Source organism: Plectrocnemia conspersa, unplaced genomic scaffold (genome assembly GCF_051122295.1).
Source record: "Plectrocnemia conspersa isolate PC_06_02 unplaced genomic scaffold, ASM5112229v1 ptg000003l, whole genome shotgun sequence".
NCBI lineage: Eukaryota > Metazoa > Arthropoda > Insecta > Trichoptera > Polycentropodidae > Plectrocnemia > Plectrocnemia conspersa.
The window spans coordinates 10,723,745-10,743,762 of NW_028277167.1; the positions used below are offsets into that span (position 1 = coordinate 10,723,745).

Genomic DNA, 20,018 nt, shown 5'->3' on the forward strand with positions numbered 1-20,018 from the left:
GTCATTGTAGTCGTGAAACTTGCACATGTCTGTCTTCTCAAAAAGTTGGAACGTCTGTGCGCTCAATTTGAGAGAGATAAGAAACACTCTCGCGTCTCCCCTAAAAGATATCGCTAGGTATAATAATACACAAATAACGTGTTTAATTCCGACGAAATAAATTGCGTCGAGGCAAAAAGCTTTATTTAATTAATGCCTATCTGAATGATATGTATTTTCACAAACAGAAAGGTTCAAAATTAAGTTTATGTAATTTATTGTGATTAATTACACCAATATTAACTAAATTTACTTAATTAGTAACGAATTAAATTTTACCACATACGAAGAATAGCTCTAAAGCTACGGTCAACGAAGTCTTCGAAGACGCGTTGTCGAAGGTCTGCGCCCCCAGACACGATTTTTCTAATACCATGTACCCAGTGACATATTTACTAGTGCTTTCATTATTCTACATACATTTATGTTTGCATTGTGGCAAACTCAAACCTGAAGTAAGGGTTCGTCGTTCTCCCAGTTTTCAAAAAAAAAGCGTTCTATCTTAACGGAAATCTTCATCACAAAATTTGCACTAGAATGCTGAATTTTCCAAGTAAACGTTAATAAGTCACAGCACTTCAAACAGTGCTGCTTGCAATGTGCATTGGTCATATTAATGTATTTTTATAAATATATTATCATAATTTGTAAGCGGCATTTTTTATAACGCCATTTTTTAATTTTTTTTTTTTACGTAATTCCGCATGAGTAAAAACCCACTTATTTTGCGGTTATAATTTAATACATTTAAACTATAAATTAATACTTATACTTAAAGAAAATATAATAAAAACACTTAAACTATTCTTCAAAATACGAAGCATATTAAATTAAAACAATATGATATGTGTATTACTTAAAAATATCCAAAGATCCATGAATTTATTAAAAAAATATTTTTTAATTTCTTTGAAATTATTTTTAGTTGATTTGGTAAATTGTTATATGTTTTAAATGCAATATATTTTTAATAATTTGTGCCAAGCTTCACAGAAATTGGTTGAGGGATGTTTAAATCATCGGCAGATCTAATTTCATAATTATGTAGCTCTTTTCTAAATTTAAATTTAATGTGCATATGTTTATCAATCGCTTAATAGTCTAATATTACGTTAACTTTTAGCGAATTCCTTCTATCAACATTAGTTTTAAAGTGAAAAAAGCAAAGCTATTTTTATACAATATCCTTTGTCGTCGACGTACTTTATTTTCTATTGATATTTTCTTACTAAAATGTGATAAATCATTAATGAAAATGCATTTTTTGTGAATTATCACATATATAAGTACGGAATAGCGTATTCCGTAACGTCTCAGACTAGTAACTCTAAGGTTGCGGGTTCAAGCCCCGGCAGCGGCACTCGAATTTCAAGCCCCGACAGCGGCCCCAGCTGCAGTGACATCAATTGCACATAATAATTTATAATTATTAATATTGATGTAACCGATACTTTCAGTATGGTGGTTAATACTTACTTGTAGGTATTCATCTTACTCAGTTGGTACAGATTTGTCCGTTGTAACGCATTGGGCTTACGCCTGTCATAAATAAAAATATTAAATTATATTAAACATACATTTTTTGTTATTTATAGATCTCTTTGCACATTTATTTTTCAAAATCGGGTTTGGAGCCCAGTATTCACAAATTGCGAAGTAAACCAAAAACTAAGACCTTATAAAGATGGTAATTAAAAAAGTTTTTAATTTTTATTTCAAATAAGGAAGCATTTTTATTTTTCGTAAAACCGTTTTTGTTGCGTAATGTTTTATTTAAATAAGTTTATTTTCATTGAATCCTTATTCTGAGCAGTACAGAAAATTATTATTTGATAAAATCTAAAAACTAAATATTTTATTGAGGTTTCACTTAAAACCGAGTAGCGTTTGTCGACAATATCCCTTGTCATAGTTCAGTTTTTTTAAGCTCCGTTTACACCGTAGTTATGTTTTAATCAATTATCCTTTTCAGAAAATAAATAGAATGAAAATCAAATGCATAAGTAAAATTAACTTTTTTTATAAAAAAAGATATCCAATTATCACTGTATACATTAAAAAGTTTATTGCAGATTAAAAGTAATCAACACTATAATTATTATATATATAATTAAAATGGCTATAAATGCAATTTTTTAATTTTCACAAGATATGTATTATTGATTTAGAAAAGTAATGTTAAGTTCATCCCTTCTTATTTTAAATCATAAATATGTTTATTAACAAACATCATTACAAAGTAATAAATTATATGTTAACACAAGAAGTGAAATAATCTACTTTTACTTTATTTTCCCATGAAGAGTATTTCAAAATATGCAACTTCTCCAAAGCTGCCGACTCAAACCTCAGTTATATAATAAAATATATATTGAGATTATTCTAAAGCAATTTCCATATTAAAAGAAACATTCCCTCTTCACAGTTATCCTTTCGAGATGTCTGCATTCAAATTCACCCACCATACAAACAAATTCAAGACGGCGAAATAATTTTTGCATATCTCGAAACCGCAAACATTCCTTTAATCTGATTTAGCATATTTTAACATCATAAGAGTTACTATCCACTTATAAATAATGACACCGAGTGATATTTAATAAAAATAAATTTAATATACAAAATACTAGTTTACGCCCGAGAGTTGATAAAAAGATAATCTTTTTACAGTGCAAATTAAAAAATAGACCAGAAGAAGAGACCGAGTTGTTTTTTCAGCGCACTGCTGCAATTCCCATACTTTTCCCTTTGAATTCATAAAGCTATTTGCATCGCCGTTAATCTGGCTTAGAAAGATTATGGACGAATGAATATTTCATGGGACGCTGCAAGTCTGGATTTTCATCCCCTAGAAATAATATTGGCAAATCAGAAATAAATTAATACAGTCTTGAAGTGTTTTCTTGGCGTTTTAAACGAGTCGCTTTCGCTTCTTTTTTTCTTTAAAAAAGGACTCCCTAATCCTCTAAAATTGCAGTGCATCACGAGAGGAATGTGCGTGGGGCTAAACTTCCATGAATCATCCTTTCAGAATTCAAATCGAACAATTTCCTGACGGGGTTCCCCCATTGAAAAGTGCTCGTATTTAACTTACTTACGGTAAATCCATCTAACGGAGCCGAAAGTAATCATCCCGCGGGGGTGAATGTCAATAGTGACGGAATGAGGAGTATAAATTGAAAATTACATATTATATTATATACCTGGTGAGCCAGGAGTATTTTTTTATTATTTTTTAAATCAGATATCTTTCATTTTCCTTGAAATAAAAATTCTTACAAGACAATAGAATAAATATATTTATATTACATTTTATGCCGGTTTTAAAAAAAATACCTGTATAGTTAGTTAGTTTAGATTCAGTGGTGTAGCTAGGGTATGTGCCGCCCAGGGTGATCCTTAAAATTGCCGCCCCTCATACATTTTTTGCAGTGTCATAAAATCAGCATTTCTTAAAATAATAAATTGGTTACTATTAAGCTTTTGTTATTCGTGGATTTATAAATGTTTTAGTGCATTCAAACTTAAGAACCACATTAGACGATCCCATCGCGAATATGCCGCCCCCAAGCAAGTGCCGCCCGGGGCGGCTCGCTCCCTCCGCCCCCCTATAGCTACGCCACTGTTTAGATTCCAAGCACATTAACCTAACTGATACTTATTTTGGCTTAAAACAGACCGCTTTGGAAGTCATAGCTAAAAATTATCATAGTAGCCATAATTCTTAATACTGAGAAATCGATTTAGAATATGCTACCCACAATATATAATAAAAAGCGCATTAATTTTGTAAAGAACGGATATAGGCAAGAGGCACTGAGTACGTAAAAAATTTCTCAGCGTTACGTAAGCCTCGGAAATATTACTTAAAAATCATTCCCATGAACGTTTCGCAATATGCAAAAGCGACGCTTGTGTCAGCAAAATATACGGTAAGCCAAAATCGCCGCCTGAATCAGTAATAACGGCGCTTGTTCGCAGAAAAGGCCGAAAAAGGAGAAAACTCTCAAAGAAGTGGATATCCGCGGGTGGACTATGCGATGATCGAACTTACTTTTTTTATTATCCATAAAACTCATTGAAAAGGAAGCGGATTTTGAGTGAGTCGAAAAACTTTTTGCCCTCTCGATAGAGATTGTAAAATTTTTACGACGGTATATATTTTCATTAAAAATCCGGCAATGAAACTTAGCAGTTATAAAAGGCATTAATTTTTATATAATATTATAATAAAGTTTTTGAATAATTTTATGGCATAGCAATTATGCCATAACAATAAATTATTACCAAACTCGGGTAAAATTACTTCACCCGTTTATCGTGAATCGGCATTGTTTGTTAATCAATATTCAACAAAATATATTAGTACTCTTCTATATAAATCGGTTTATTCTATTTTAGAGGTTTTTCTTATTTATCTGCAGTAAATCAACTTGAATTGAATGGAATAAAGTAAAATCAATTTGATCAAAAGAAATACACCATCAGCAATTCTTTATACTTCTAGCATTGCAATTTTAAAGGATAATACTGCAAAAATTGTATAAAAGAAAACGCGTTTTTTTTATTAAAATAATAATATTTATATACATAAAAGTATAATGGGTTCTTCATTTAATTTAGTTAATAACTTCAAAAGTAATTTCAGAAATATAAAAATAAACCTAGTGTAAAAAGTTAATTATATGTAATACTTTTTCATGATAAAATTAATTATAAAGATATCACCAATTCCCATACTGAAAATTCTGATGGTTAATACTTAATTTTTTGTAGCTATTCAATATGTCTGATTGACTTACCTAGTTGGTACAAATTCGCACCATTGTAACCCATTAAGTTTGTTATGTTACAACGGAAGAATAAATTTAGGCGCTGCGCATGTGTTTTAAGCGCTTGATTTGAGCTCGCCCACTTTTTGCTACATCGTCGGCCTAATACGAATACTTGAGTGAGTAATTATATTTGTCAGTCTCCACCCGTTATTGGATTGTTACAGCACGTATAATATTTTGAGCAAGTTTGAGATCCGACAACTTCGGGACCTGTTGTTTCAAATCCCAACGCGCTGCCCTTTGTTAATATATTCAATAACATTTCTAAAATCTTCCCCAATGTGCTGTCGATACATTTGACTTAATCTCTCAAAATATATTCACAGCACGGCAACATTCCCACCGTATTGTAAAAACTGATTGATTGCTTTATGCCGCTTTTAACGCGTAAAAACTGTATTCTTGCTTTCAGTATATACATCTGATGAATCACACAATCTCAATTTCTGATTTAAAAAAATAAAGTGAGTGAAATATTACTATGAAATAACAGATCTCAGCATAATTTTACATCAATAAAAAAAGTCTCTCGTTACATTTTGGTATAATATAATTATAAAAAATATTCTTACACAACTATTGACAGGAATAATATATATTTATTAATAAAGGATCAGGAAATGAGATGATTTTCATATAAAAATAGTATGCTTATAAATATTTCAATCGGTAATAATTTTAAATGGCAGTTGCATTGCAATACTTTTTACATGTTTATAGCATTGCAATTACATATAAATATATATATATTAATACAGTATGTATGTAGATACCTACACCCTCTTAAATATTTTTGTTTTTTTATCCCTAAACCCAGAAACACCGTAAGAGTCCGCACTGATGCCCCTTCGTACTGCTATAAAGATGAGGGAATTGCAACCCCTCTTTTGGTAAATTGCAGACGGAACGGTAATCAAATGGAAGGTGTTCCCCAAGGTGCACCCTTCGCCTTTCGATGTACGTACGTGTTCTTTCAACCCCCTCCATCTCGAATCAAGACAACTATTTATCCGTTTTTATTACGAACGCCAAAAAAATCAAACACCGATATATTTTCCGACGTCCTAGGCCGCATTGTTTCCACGGGCGATGTCCGATAATTGCGCTAATCTGTAGAATTAACCAATTTATTTATGATGTATATACTTCGTGACCGGGGTACGTGTGACGCACAGGGTCAGAGGTATTTGTATTAAATTCGTCGACAAAGATGAATCGGCGCTGGCATCACGTATCGGGCTAGTCCCCGAAGTATGATTGCGCGCCCCATCCCTGTTCGGTCTTGGGGTTGTTCTTCCTTTTCTCGAAAATCATGCCGATCACGCAGTGGATGTCTCTCAGCCAAATATGGCGGATGATTCAATCTTCGTCGTGTCAATCGCGGTAATTATCGGGCAAGCTAGGGAAACGCGCTCGCGAATTATCAAGGATCAGCCGGAGCCAGAAAATTCCATTTCGACACTGATCCTCCGCGGGGTTTTCCCTCTGCTGGCGTAGAGTTTAAATCCCTTTTTAATGGAATCATTTGCACGTGGAAAAATGTGCTCTAAGCCGTCACATCGGGAATATTTATTTTCCGGAGCTACTATATGATTTTAAAGTCGCTAATGAAATATTTTATATATAGGTGTTACATTTAATCTATTCTTGATAAGATGTAACGTTAATCACACAGTAAAACTAACAGTAAAAGTGCATTAAAAAGTAAATCTATAATACTGTTTTAGACCGGAAATATCACAATGGTATTAGTTGAATTTCCAGATGCAAAGGTTTAGTTTCCGGTTTAATAGCGAAATAGAATTCTGATATATAAATATATGAATACACAAAAATATACATATATAAATAAACAAATATAAGTCGGAACAAATACAATGACAACTTGATTTATAAATTTAATTAACTACTTATTTGAGTTTTTTCATAATATTGTATATGTTACACCGAATCAGAGAAATCGATTTTTGCGTGAAATAGGTAAAAATATGCCTAAATTATAAAAACTGTAAACCCGTTGCTTCATTCATTAATTATGAAAATTATCTGCCGAATGCATGAATTAGGCAGGAATTGTTTTACTTATTTCGTACATTGAGCAAAGTAGATAGAATGGCAAAAAATATAAAACTATAAATATGACGACGTACACATTTTATTATTAATTAATATATTTTTTTCGAAGCGTTTTATTAAATTTATATTGAACTGTTCTACAAATCGTCAAAGCCCTTGACAAAAAAATTCTAAAACATCGTTTTCAATTAGGCGTCGATGATGCTCATTTTCGTTATGCGGAGCGCGTGTCACTTAAATAATTATAGCGATTTGTGTTTTGTATGCTTCATTAGTTCATAACATCCTCGAATATAGCTCTATTGTCTGTAATTCAATTAAAGGAAAGTACTCCTTCTTCTTAAAGAGAATTTTTTTTAAATTGCGATATATTTACAAAAGCTAATACAGGCCGTATTTGTATTTGTTTACTAATGCTTAAGAGTGTTGCTATACAATTGATTGCATTTTCAAAGTAGCATCCAATCAATGAGGGGCGGTGTCGACAATTCGTCAATGCTCAGTGACTTTCAGATGCGAGCTTTAGAGTGTCCTAAAGAGTTGCGATCGCGTCCCTTATTCTTGACCCACCGTACTTGAGAACGCCCTTCTTAAACGAGGCATCTAATTTTTAAACAAACTTAACAGCTGCACAATATTACCTTAGAAATATGAGTAATTTTTGGAATTTCGGCAATTACAGAGTATTTTTTTTTATTGTGTATGTTGGTTATATAAATGATATAGTTAATAACGTAAGAAAATGTAAAGTTCATCTATTTGCGGATGACACATTGATCTATTGCATGGGTGATAACATTGAAGAAGTTGTGAGTAATTTGAATGATGAATTAGGTGTGTTAGAGATATGGTTAAAGAATAATGTACTTAAATTAAATGAGAATAAAACTAAATGTATGTTTATTAATTATAAAAATGTGTTAGATGATAGTACCAAAATAGTAATAAATAACTCTAATATAGAAATAGTGGATAATATAAAATATTTAGGAGTAATTGTTGATACAAAATTAAACTTTAAAGAACATTGTAATTACATATTAAAAAAAATTAGTAGAAAAATAGGTTTATTATCTAGATTAAGAAATATATTAAGTATAAATACAAAAAAATTAATTTACAATAGTATAATATTGCCCCATTTTAATTATTGTGCAACACTATTAAATATGTTGAATAAATTAGATAAACAAATGTTGCAAAAATTACAAAATAGGGCAATGAGAGTAATCTTAAATAAAAATAGATTAACTAATTGTAAAAGTATGATTGATAGATTAGAATGGTTGAATGTTCAAGAAATATTGAGTATGAATGTTTTAGTATTTATATATAAGTTAGAAAATAATATGTTACCACACTATTTTAATAAGTATTTAATAAGAAATAAAGATGTACATAAATATAATACTAGAAATAGAGAAAATTTAAAGATAATTAAGTATAAGAAAACGAGTACGGCTAGGGGAATTATGTACGGAGGTTTTAATTTATATAATAGTCTTCCAAGAGAAATCCGAAACAGCAAAAATATAACGGGTTTATAAATGGAATAAAAAAACACCTTCGTACATATAGAAATAAAATATTATAATATTAAGTCTTTATTATTGTATATTTTTTCTTTCTGTTATGTATTTTTTATATATTTTTATATATGTTTACTAAATTTGTTAGATGTAAAGATTAGCTATTAAGCTAAATAAATTAATAAAATAAAAAATAAAATAATTATTTGTTATGGCCATAGCTGTGATAAATCACATAAATACTACTAAATTATATAAATCTAATTTGGTAACTAAAATATATAGTATAATTAGGATGAAGAAATAATGACAATTAAACAAAGACGAACTATTGTATGATAGAGATAAAGTAAAAAGGATAAAATAATATGTTCTATAACATTTTATCATCATTATTTAAGCACATGTAAATTTTTAAATGACTGAATATTTTTAAGCTACATTTATTGATGTTCTTTACATTACAGAAGGTTATTAGCATTCTCCAGATAAGGAAAGCGTAACTTATTACAATGCTTTGCAGAATTTCCAAATTAAAACAAAAAGTCTATTAAGCTAAAATCGCAGGTGACGAGGCACAAGTTTTAATTGGATTAATGTCCACGTTTTTACCATTTCATAGCCCCTTGCCAAAAAAGGATTATGATTACCGATGAATTATTACTGTTTACGCTCTCGCGAGCGCAGTGCATTAGAGCTCTTGATAAATCATTGATTATGCGAGATGGTCGGCGCAATTTCCGCCCGCGCTGTGTGCTTAAAGCTCTTGGGAAATTTTCGGCTGCAGTTTTGCTTTTCGTCTCGAATTTCATTTGCAAATGATTTTGGAAAGCGAATGAACTTTTCAAAAGAGACGCCGTGCTGACGAGAATTTCGCGGAAAATCCTACCGCCGAGCACTATGTAAATTCGTTCAAGATGCAAGAATGTAGTTTTCTGCTCGGTGAAGTCAGATTTAGAAAATATATAGTATATGCAAGGGGATGAGTATTTTTTTGCTTATTAAAAAATATATGTTTGCTTCGCGTATGCAACATGTTGTTTGAACTAGATACATTTTTCATGAGGTGTATACAATTAAGAGACTTCATGACTGTATATTTTATTCTTTATTCATACTTATCTGAGATTTATTTATATAAATAAAAACATGCTAGAGTACGAAGTAGAACATTGATGTTTCATCCTATACATTATTCGCGTAACTCTTTGGGTATGAACAGGTTAATATTTCATGTGCCGTTTTTATTCCTTAGTTATCTTGGACGGTGGAGTCTAGTGAACTTCCGCCCAACTAACTTACCACTCTCCAGAGAGGGTAAACGTAATTAAAAGTTACTTACCGCCCTCCCACCTTTTGCTATTAGGTGACGGCATTCCGGGATACACTACAATACAAATGGAAAACCCCTTTGTGTTCGACATGGCCAAACTTTCGCGATAGTTTGCGAAATAATTATGTAATATCCATAATTCAATAAGCGCGAAACACTAACCAGAATTGCGATGAACAGGATCCGCTTTGATTGAGATCCGTTCAATAAACTGAAAATACATTAGATCGACAAGCCAGCGGTTGATAACAAAACTAAGTTGATACAGACATTAAATTGAAAAATAAAAGACCGACACGTCAAGTCCTTAACTTTCAAATTAAAATAACTGATTCTTCAGGTGTCAGAAAAAATTATTCACGTAATTATTTTAAGTTTATATTGTGTCTTGAGCTCTCTATTCTAAATGTTATTTCAATAAATATATGTATAACAAAAATCATATCTCTATATACAAAGTTTAGAAAGCATACATATGTATATACGTAATATAATACATAGATATATTAGATATATAATTATTTAGTAATTCTCCAGCTATAATTTTTAGTGTATATACGCCAAAATAGGTTTCTTTAACAAAAATTGAATGGCACTGAAAATAACTTGGGCCTGTGACTTTTATGCCTGTAGAAAAATTAATACTAAGTGGTGAAATGGGATTAATATCATGGCGGTGTAATGGGACCAACTAAATATGAAGTAAGATATTTATTATCTTCACTATCACTTGTATTTGAAATCCATTATACGAGGGTAGGTGAATAATTCCTTAGAAAATCTAAGAGAGACTGCTGTCAAATTTTCAGTCATTTCCATCGCGTGCTTTCATTTTTACAATCCATTGAAGCAAACAACCTTTGATATTTTCGAACAATGGAAAAAACGAATTTCGTGTAGTGATTACATACTTTCATTTAAAAAGCAAAACACCGTAAAATAATTAAAGTTCATGGCATATCTGCACCAGCGTTTAAAATTGCTTACAATTGGGTGAATGAGTTTAAGCGTTGTCGTACATCCACAAGTGATGAACATCTTTCGGGACGTCCAATTGAGGTGACTACGCCAAAAATGATCGACAAAATGCGCGAACTTGTTAAGGCCACAGGCATATCACATAGCTCAGTGGTTTCAATTTTTTACGAAAATTTGGGTATGAAAAAGATATTGAAAAGATGATGTGAGCCGCGTTTGCTCACAGTGCAGAATAAACGCAATTCAATGACGTTTGAATTTTAACGAGTTTCTGGGTCGATACATAATCGATGATAAAACATACATTCACCACTACACTCCAAACACAAAGGAACAGTCGAAACAGTATGTTTCAGGACTTAGTACTTTGAATTATATTATTGTGCGTAGATATTTTAAAAACCAGGACATATTCGGTATTTTTTAAATTCTATATCTATATACAATAGATGAAAACTTAGATTTGTAACTGGCGTATTTATGTCATTAATAAATAACGTGAAGAGCAGAAAACTCAGGTTGGACCTTTAGAAACCCTTGGGGATAAAATATATTATCGATAATCGGCCGCCATAAGTTACGATCGTTCAAATAACTCGAGTTAAATTATCCCAGCAACGGAGGTCCGACAGTGATTTTACTAATAACCAATGACGAACCTTGTCAAATGCCTTTTCAAAACTCGTATTCCCATATATATTTAATTTAATTTAAATGTAGTTGTTATTATTTTATCCATTATTTATTCTTGCTTCACTGGTTTGCTATTCTTGAAAAATTCTTGCACCAAGTAATCCCGCTTTGATTGTATGATGAAAAAGAAGCGTACGATTGAGGCATTTGATCGTGTCGAGTGGCAGGGCAAACATATTAAACGTCGGCCCTTTGGGCTTTCGAAGGACAGCTCGCAGATAGGACCTAGGGTGAGGTTCATCTCTGACGAATTTAAAATTGAAAAATACCATTGCAAAACCGACGAATATCGGTGGGGGATCCCGTGTCACTGGGGCGACATGTTAGAATTTTAAATTCTCATCTGTCTCCGACAGTGTGCCGCCCCGAGCCAGTACAGTGATTCAAACAAGTTTCTCTGTCGTCCGGAACAATATATTTTTTCAAAGAATCGCTATAAAAAATATTATTATTTATGATTACTGGCGTCATATCGATAATTACAACAACAAAAAATAATAAAATTATAGGCATCGGTAAATCGGCCTACAGCAAAATTAACAAAAACACGTTCATCATAATGACAGTTTTGATTTTGTTTACTTACGGAATTATGTAGCCATAAGATGAGATGCCTGCCGATACTTTTTCTTCCGCTTATTTTCCCCTAAATAATCAATTAATTTAGTTTTTATTTTGCTCTTCCCGTAATATGGCCGAGATATTAAAGCTTTCTTATATAGATACGTATATACGTCGGAGGACTTCAATATTCGTAATTCTAACCACTCAGGAAATTTTAAGCATACCATCTATAATAAATATTTATATCTTAAAGGTCTCTACTTTTCGCTTTAAATATTGATCTAAGGTCCATACCTCCACTCCGTAAAGGAGAATGGGAAAATATATAACAACAAACCATGCACATTCTCAGCTGAAGACTTGGGTCACGTTTAATGAATGAAGTCTTATTCTGAAAAATGCACATATTTCCATTTATATTTGAGCTCTTACTTCTGGAGATGCGATCTATTTCACATTTACATACCAAACTAATTGTACTGTGTGATTCGTTTTATTTGTTGTGTTTGATGTAGAAAGTGATATTTTTCTTGCAATTAATAATTGAGTTTTACCACCTTTTTACCAATATTCAGAGATAACTGACAATATTGCAAATATTACTGTATCATCCACGAATCTAATATTATTTGTTGGTTTACAATAGAAGCTCCACATCATTCTCAATTAGCATTTAATTTAAACATATTGGCTGAAATTAGCTGTTTATTCTATTCCAGTACAGGTTTTTAATAATGCAGATGGCATTATCATCAATTCCTTTTTTTATTTATTTACAGCATAGAACTTTATTGAAAGCTTTTTCATAATCTATAAACAGCGGCGTAGCTATGGTGAGGTGGAGGGGCGGACCACCCCGGGCGGCACTTGCTTGGGGGCGGCATATTCGCGATGGGATCGTCTAATGTGGTTCTTAAGCCTGAATGCACTAAAACATATACAAATCCACGAATAGCAAAAGCTTAATAGTAACCAATTTATTATTTTAAGAAATGCTGATTTTATGACCCTGTAAAAAATGTATGGGGGGGCGGCAATTTTAAGGGTCGCCCTGGGTGGCACATACCCTAGCTACTCTACTGCTATATGTATAATATATTAACATCCAGACATATGTTTACTTGAACATTTACATTAAATAGATGTTATTTTTTGCTTGAGCCATTTCTGAAACCAATAAATATAACTTCAAAAAAATCTCGCTACTCGGCCGAAAGTGCAGTATACGGTATTTTATTAAATTAAAAGGCAATAAGTTTATGTGTATTTAAACAACCAGAGTGACATCGAAAGGGTTTCAATTTAGGGGATAGTTATTAGAAGCACCGTACGCGGTCAGGTCATCCGTTGTGTTGTGGGTGTGTGATTGAGTGACGCCACCAGTGTATCGCGCCATTGTCATAGTTGAAGCGAATTATCCGGTCGGTCGCGCTGTAATTACAGCGGCACCGGCCATAGACACGAATACACGCTTTCGCGCATATTGTCTATGACACCGGAAATGACACGTGATGGACGCCATTTTTCACGAGTGTTGCAAATTTGCAAAACTTGCGATTATATTTCCAAATTGAAAATGGCAATATTAGCTACGGTGTCCACCAGGGACGTCATTTGCATCTCCCTCAATTTTGCCCAGAAAATTGCATTCCATTTAATAAAGTACTATGTATTTTTAATAAAATTGAAATATTACAAAACGACCACTGATTGGCCCACTTTTGCCCCCTCCTAAAAAATCTGAAATTAAAGTTAGTGTTAAAAGGACCTTCTTCGAGACAATCAAAATAATTTATATGAAAATTCATTGCAAGATATTTATTTATTTAAATTAAATTTAGACCATCAAAACCAAACAGGTTATCCCCAATGCGTCACTATGGTTGAAAACAATACATTGTATTATTTCAATACACAAAAAAGAGGTCCAACAAAACTTGCCGAATTAAAGACGTATTAGCAGGAGCTGACAACACTGTTACTGGTCTATAGTTCTTTATGCACAATTTGTCACCCTTTTTATGATTAGTGTGCATTTCCAAAGATCGTGAAATGACGATGTCTTGAGAATTTGATCAAAAATACGTTTTAGAGGAACAGCGAGACTGATTTCACAACCCTTCTAAATGGATCGGGAATCAAATCAGGCCCAGAAGAACGAATATAATATATAAATAATTAGAAAAGACTTGCATCTTTTTTAATTATAAATAAATATACTTAAGAATCCTGTATACTTCAATCGTGAATATATGAAATTACTGTTTACATGTTTTTTGAATAAATTATATTATCATATATTATATAATATACTTATAGTTCTAATTATCATACCTTTAATCAATTGATAATTATTATTTATTTTTCATTATTGTATCAAAATTCTTATAAACAATAGAAAAATTTAGAGCGAGTTTTCGAAAGTCTGTATAGCCATTGTATGTTTAGATGCACTTGGGTGTTCCGAGATAATAATTTCTCTTGCGTTTTTGCTTAGCAAAGCACTTTTCTTCAATGGAGAATTTATATATTGTAGAAACCCAATTATTTTTTTTATATAATACATAATTTAAAGGCAAATAATTGTATTTAATATGAAATACAACTTTATGACATGATAAATATCATTCAATTTTATTTGGGCATATGTATGATGATAATAGGAAAAATAAAAAAGCCATTAAAAATAATATTCAAATTTAATTAATCACAAATGTACAATAACTGGTAATTCGTCGTCTTCTTCAATTGCCAAATTACCAAAACTCCACATAAATTGCTCAGTTAAACACTGCTGAAAGAACTCTATCGCTGATTTTAATTTTGGTTGAATATCAGCATTATAAACTGTTCTGAAGAACTTTTTTAATGAAACGTAAATGAAATTCTCATTCATCACAATGTCTGCTAGAAATTCTTCAGGTATTTCAGTCAATTGAACTTTAAGCACTGATATAAAATGCATGTACACATTACAATACTTCTTTAGAGCTTCTTCGCATGAACAGAACAAATGAACAAGTTTCTTCCAATACTCGAATGAATCTAAGGAATGTCCTATTAAAAAACATACGTATGCAAACTCCAATTCTCCAACGATATCGATCGGCCTATAAATACAGAAAATAGTATTAGAAAAACAAATTCACAATAAAAACAAATATTGATTTTTTTTCATTTACCGTGAATGTCTTTTGATTATCAAATCCAACACATACGAATGATCTAAATGATGTTTAGTAATTTCTGCAGGGGTAGCGTCATCTGGACAAACTTTTTCAGGAAATGAACTAAATCTTATCGAGCTTCCTAAAATATACATTATATTATAATTTATATTTTTTCAATTAAAAAATAATTAAATAATACCTGGCTTTGGTTTTAGATTAGGTAGTAGTTCTTCCTCTTTTTCTTCTGCTGTTAATGTTCGACTCCTTCTCTTTATCAAATTAATATTATCGGGAGTACTTGAGGTTGACGCTTCTTTATTATTTTCATCGGCAATTGACTCTTCGTTTGACTCCAACTTTTGTTCTGAATTTGTTTCTTCGTTACTATCTACTTCAGTAATTTTCAATTTAGATCTATTTTCACCCTTTGGACGATCCTCATCCTTACAAGATTCTAATTCCAGCGCTGATCTAATACAGCCGTTTTCTGGAGTTAATTTTGTCACTAATTCATCTATAAATATACATTAAATGCATTAGAAAATGTTTTATTTATATTATATATAGACATAGATGAAGACAACGCTTTAATTAAAATAAAAGACTGAAAGCATCGCAAGTTGAATATCTGTTCAATATAATATTTTTTTAAATACCAATAGAATATTACAGGAATTGTTTTATTGATTACAAAATACCACAACATGACAATAATTTGTCATAAAAATATGAAATTATAATTTTTAATTCAATTTCCAACGTATGGTCACCCTACCCTTAAAACAGCCCTGATTTAATATTGGTAACGTTCTGCTATCGGTGTAAATAAATTCGCGGAAAACTGTGTATGTATGCATGCATGCGTACACGCACCCTTATTTCCAACACAACGATGATGAGCGCTAACATCTTGGATGGACTATACAGTTCGATTGTTTCTTTCGAGACTATAAACTATAAAAAGTACAATTCTCATACTAATAATAAAATCATACCTGTAATATGCAACGATAAAGAATTCCATTTTGCTAGAATCTCGTAAGGATAAGGCGCTAGAAACTTATCGAGATTATATAAATTTGTGCGTAATCTTGCTATAGTCTCGTCGCTAACTACTTCATCACTCAATTCTTCAGTTTTTTTATCCCACATTCTAACTAGCATCTCTTTCGGTTTAAAATTATATAGAAACCCGATTCTGAAACAAATGTACAATTCATATTTAAGGATTGATATACATATATTTAAAATATACAATATTAAAGATAATGATAAAGCTCTACAAAAATGTACGTTTTTGATGAGCAAGTGTGTAAATTTACCAACCTAGGCGCTGTGTCTCCTGTGTCAATGTCTGAAGAAGAATAATGCACATAATGCAGACCAGGGGGAATCATTTTGAGTCCTCTAAACTCCGCTTCTGTGTTCCAAGCTTTAAGGTCCATCCCAAAATAAGATCCTCTCGGAGCTCCCAATATAACCAAAGTTGCACATTCTTCTAAAAGTTGGCGCGCAGTTTCTGGCGGAATATCCTCCATGGCGACTTAAACGTCAAACAAAAAATAACCTCAAATTTCAGACATAAGAGCATTAATCTTGACCATAGCTTGTAAGTGTCAAATAAAAAAATATTATAAATGAATAATATAAACGCGAACGGATTTTTTATACACTTTTTTATAAATTTATATTTAACGTTAATTTACATAAAAACTACCTTTTTATAAAAAAATTTAAATAATAATTTGACTAACTTTATTGTATTTTGTGGATTTTATAAAAAATAATTTTGCACAAATATGTGAAATCTAAAGCTTTAATCATTTTATTTCTAATAATTATTGAATAAATGCTTTTTATATTTAAAAAATTTTGTCCCCACAATATATTTATATTAGTAATTATACCAAATGAAATATGTGTGTTAAAATAGAACAGGGATTCTTAAAATACAATGTGTTTGTTTTCTACATAAATTCTCAGAATTTTAAATAATACCCAATCGTTAACATTTTTCATTAGAAAAGAAAAGAGTCCAAGTCGGTCGAATTTTAACGACTCTGACTCTGCCTAATATGTGGCGGCTTATTGACTTCAACTCCTCGTTGCTTTATGATTTGAAAAATACCAGGCTGATCAGCAGAGATCAGCGACTTACCACTCTTTCTTTAGTTTCACCATTATGATGACGATCAACCTGGACTCTTTAGGGTCTAAAAATGTGAATAAATCCCACCACTCAGTATCAAAGAAACATTTAAATATGTTTTTGTTTTTATTTTGCAATTAAAAATACAAATTATGTTTACAATCCTTATTTAAATAATTTAATACTATAGTACACATTTACCCTAGACTACTTAAAATTGGGAACGGCTGCTGTTTGCTAACAACAACTTTTCTGTGTTGGTACGAAATGTAACCTCTTATTTTACCATCATAAATAAGATTGGCTACAATACACTGGGTTTCGTCCAATCCGACGTCGACTTGACCCGTAAATTCCAAGGCAGCTTGCAACGAACTCACAGGAATCTGGTGAGTATTCTCAATGAGGTACACCTTCCGAAATAGATTGCGATACGCCAATATCTTTATCTTCTCAACGATCAAATATATTCCAACTTTAATAAAAAAAGACTCGTATTTATTAATCACGCTATCGATCGTTTTCAAATTTCCTTGTTTGACCGCTTCCACCAGCTCCCAAAATTGTAACAAATCGTACTTTTCCAAAACGCTTCTAGACGGCATATATCCCAACAACATTTTAACGGGAACTAGATAAATCAATATCAGCCTTTTATTTTTTCTACTCATCTTGTGGCACTTTTCAAAAGCGTACGTTAAATATTCGTCGGCCGATTTGTAATCAGAGTCGAACATAGCTTTTCTTCCGACGAAATAGCGATACGTGATCTGTTGCGATAATGAAAAATGATCTTTATACGCCGACGAGTCTATAGCTCTGATTAAAGGTCGGCACAGATGCAATTTATTGATGCTGAAGTATACTTTGAACAGTTGGTTGACTAAGTTGAGCATTCCTAATCTTTTTGTATCCATATCGGAAGCTCGACTATCAGCGGCGCAAATTCTGAAGCAACCCATTAGACATTCTGCAGCATTTTCTAAAATACTTCCAGGTGTCTGAGACACTCCTGCAAAAAGAAATAAAAAAAATTGAATATAAGATTGCTGTTAGAATACCAAACTTTAACCCTTTCACATTTCGAAATCTGTTAATATGAAGAGGGCACCTATTTACGCCATATTTTTAAAAATATTATGGTTCAATAAATTCAACTGATTTACTGCCTTAAATTATACTAAATAACCATATTGTTAGGCTCAAAGGTTTATGGCACCTTTAGGTGCCCAATGAGTACTGGCGATTTTCTTGATGACAAATATAGAAGCCATCCGTAGTGAAAGGGTTAATTATCATTAAAAAAATTGAGCATGCCGATGGTATTTTTATACTAATTGTATCTACTTTATATTATTTTTTTACTGGGAATGATAATATTAGATATACCTAAAGATTTTTCAGCTTTTTGAGCAACCTGTCGTAAATCGAGGCACACTGTGTACATTACAGGTAGACCCCAGTTTTCATCCTTTTGGTATTGTAATAATTTTGAAACGGCAGTCGTGCATGCACTTTGATGTGTGTAAGCGTCCATATATTTTCTTTCTAAGAGAGCCTGAATAACAAATTGTTAATATAATAATTGACTAGTAGATTGTACAATAGTTAAGAACTTACTTTGACGCATTTCAAATGCGCTATTAATATTTCGTGGAGCGGACTCGACACGTTGTTTTCAATTATGATCTCAAAATTGCTGTTAGCGAGTAAACTTCTGTTCAAGACATGATCGTCCCTGAGACTAACCATACGAGCCAATATAGATCCTTGTTGGTTTTGCGCTGCTCTCTCCGCAGACTGGGAGTAGTTATTGACGGCGTTCATTATTACTGCACATTAATAAAAACGCATAAATAAAAATCACTTGAGTACTTTTATGGATATAAAATCAGTTCAAAGTTGAGTTAAATTCAACTTAATAATATATTGAAGGTGGATTAATCAATATTAACTTAATTCATGCATCGTTAATACATTATTCTAAATACAAACAAAACTTACCAGCCAAATCGCAGCTGTCAACTTCGTTGAGAACACAATTTTAAGGTTAGTGTTTGGCGACTTTAGTAACAGTGTTGTCATTTTGAAAAAAAAAAACATTTTGATTTTATTTATTTTATTAAAACAATTTATGTTATGAGGTGTAAAAATATACTAGTTTTGCAATATTTCATATCTAATCGGGATATGAAATATTGCAAAACATTAGAGCATTTTATGTTTTATTAAATAAATAATTAATAAAAATACATTAGGCTTTCTTATAAATAAATTATAATTAGTGACGTCACATTTTTTAAAGACCCTCCTTTCCCCTCCCCCCCCCCCCCCAATTTATTCACAGACCATCTCAATTCCGCTGACCTCTTCATAGTGCGACAATAGCAGGTAAAACATTTGTAATGCAATGGGCATGGATGAGATTAAATTTAAGAAGTGTCAAATATGGTTTTAAAAATTTCGTTTCGGGAATCTTGACATTGAATATCCACGAGCTCAATGTGTCGAATTAACACATTTCCTATTTATTTAAATGTCTGTGAACTGACTATTAATGTGTTAATTTGCAGACTATGAGTATTTCATAATTTGTTTGAGAAAAACCTTGCGCAGTGAATCTCATTATGCCAATAATTAATGATTCTACAA

General features: G+C 31.7%; 2 protein-coding genes across 2 annotated transcripts; both read right to left on the reverse strand.

The window, feature by feature from the left end:
• Nucleotides 1–14,730: 14,730 nt before the first annotated feature.
• Nucleotides 14,731–16,821, reverse strand: LOC148236575 (protein AAR2 homolog). The gene is made up of 5 exons (XM_088182172.1): nucleotides 16,544–16,821; nucleotides 16,213–16,415; nucleotides 15,417–15,731; nucleotides 15,230–15,356; nucleotides 14,731–15,157 (listed from the first exon to the last, which is right to left on the reverse strand). The coding sequence occupies exons 1-5, from the start codon at nucleotides 16,753–16,755 to the stop codon at nucleotides 14,755–14,757; spliced, it is 1,260 nt and encodes a 419-aa protein (XP_088038298.1). The 5' UTR covers nucleotides 16,756–16,821; the 3' UTR covers nucleotides 14,731–14,754.
• Nucleotides 16,822–17,483: 662 nt separating this feature from the next.
• PCID2 (PCI domain-containing protein 2) lies at nucleotides 17,484–19,449 on the reverse strand. The gene is made up of 4 exons (XM_088182039.1): nucleotides 19,371–19,449; nucleotides 18,987–19,198; nucleotides 18,756–18,924; nucleotides 17,484–18,378 (listed from the first exon to the last, which is right to left on the reverse strand). Exons 2-4 carry the CDS (start codon nucleotides 19,191–19,193, stop codon nucleotides 17,564–17,566), a joined length of 1,191 nt encoding a protein of 396 aa, XP_088038165.1. The 5' UTR covers nucleotides 19,194–19,198; nucleotides 19,371–19,449; the 3' UTR covers nucleotides 17,484–17,563.
• Between the last annotated feature and the right edge of the window lie 569 nt (nucleotides 19,450–20,018).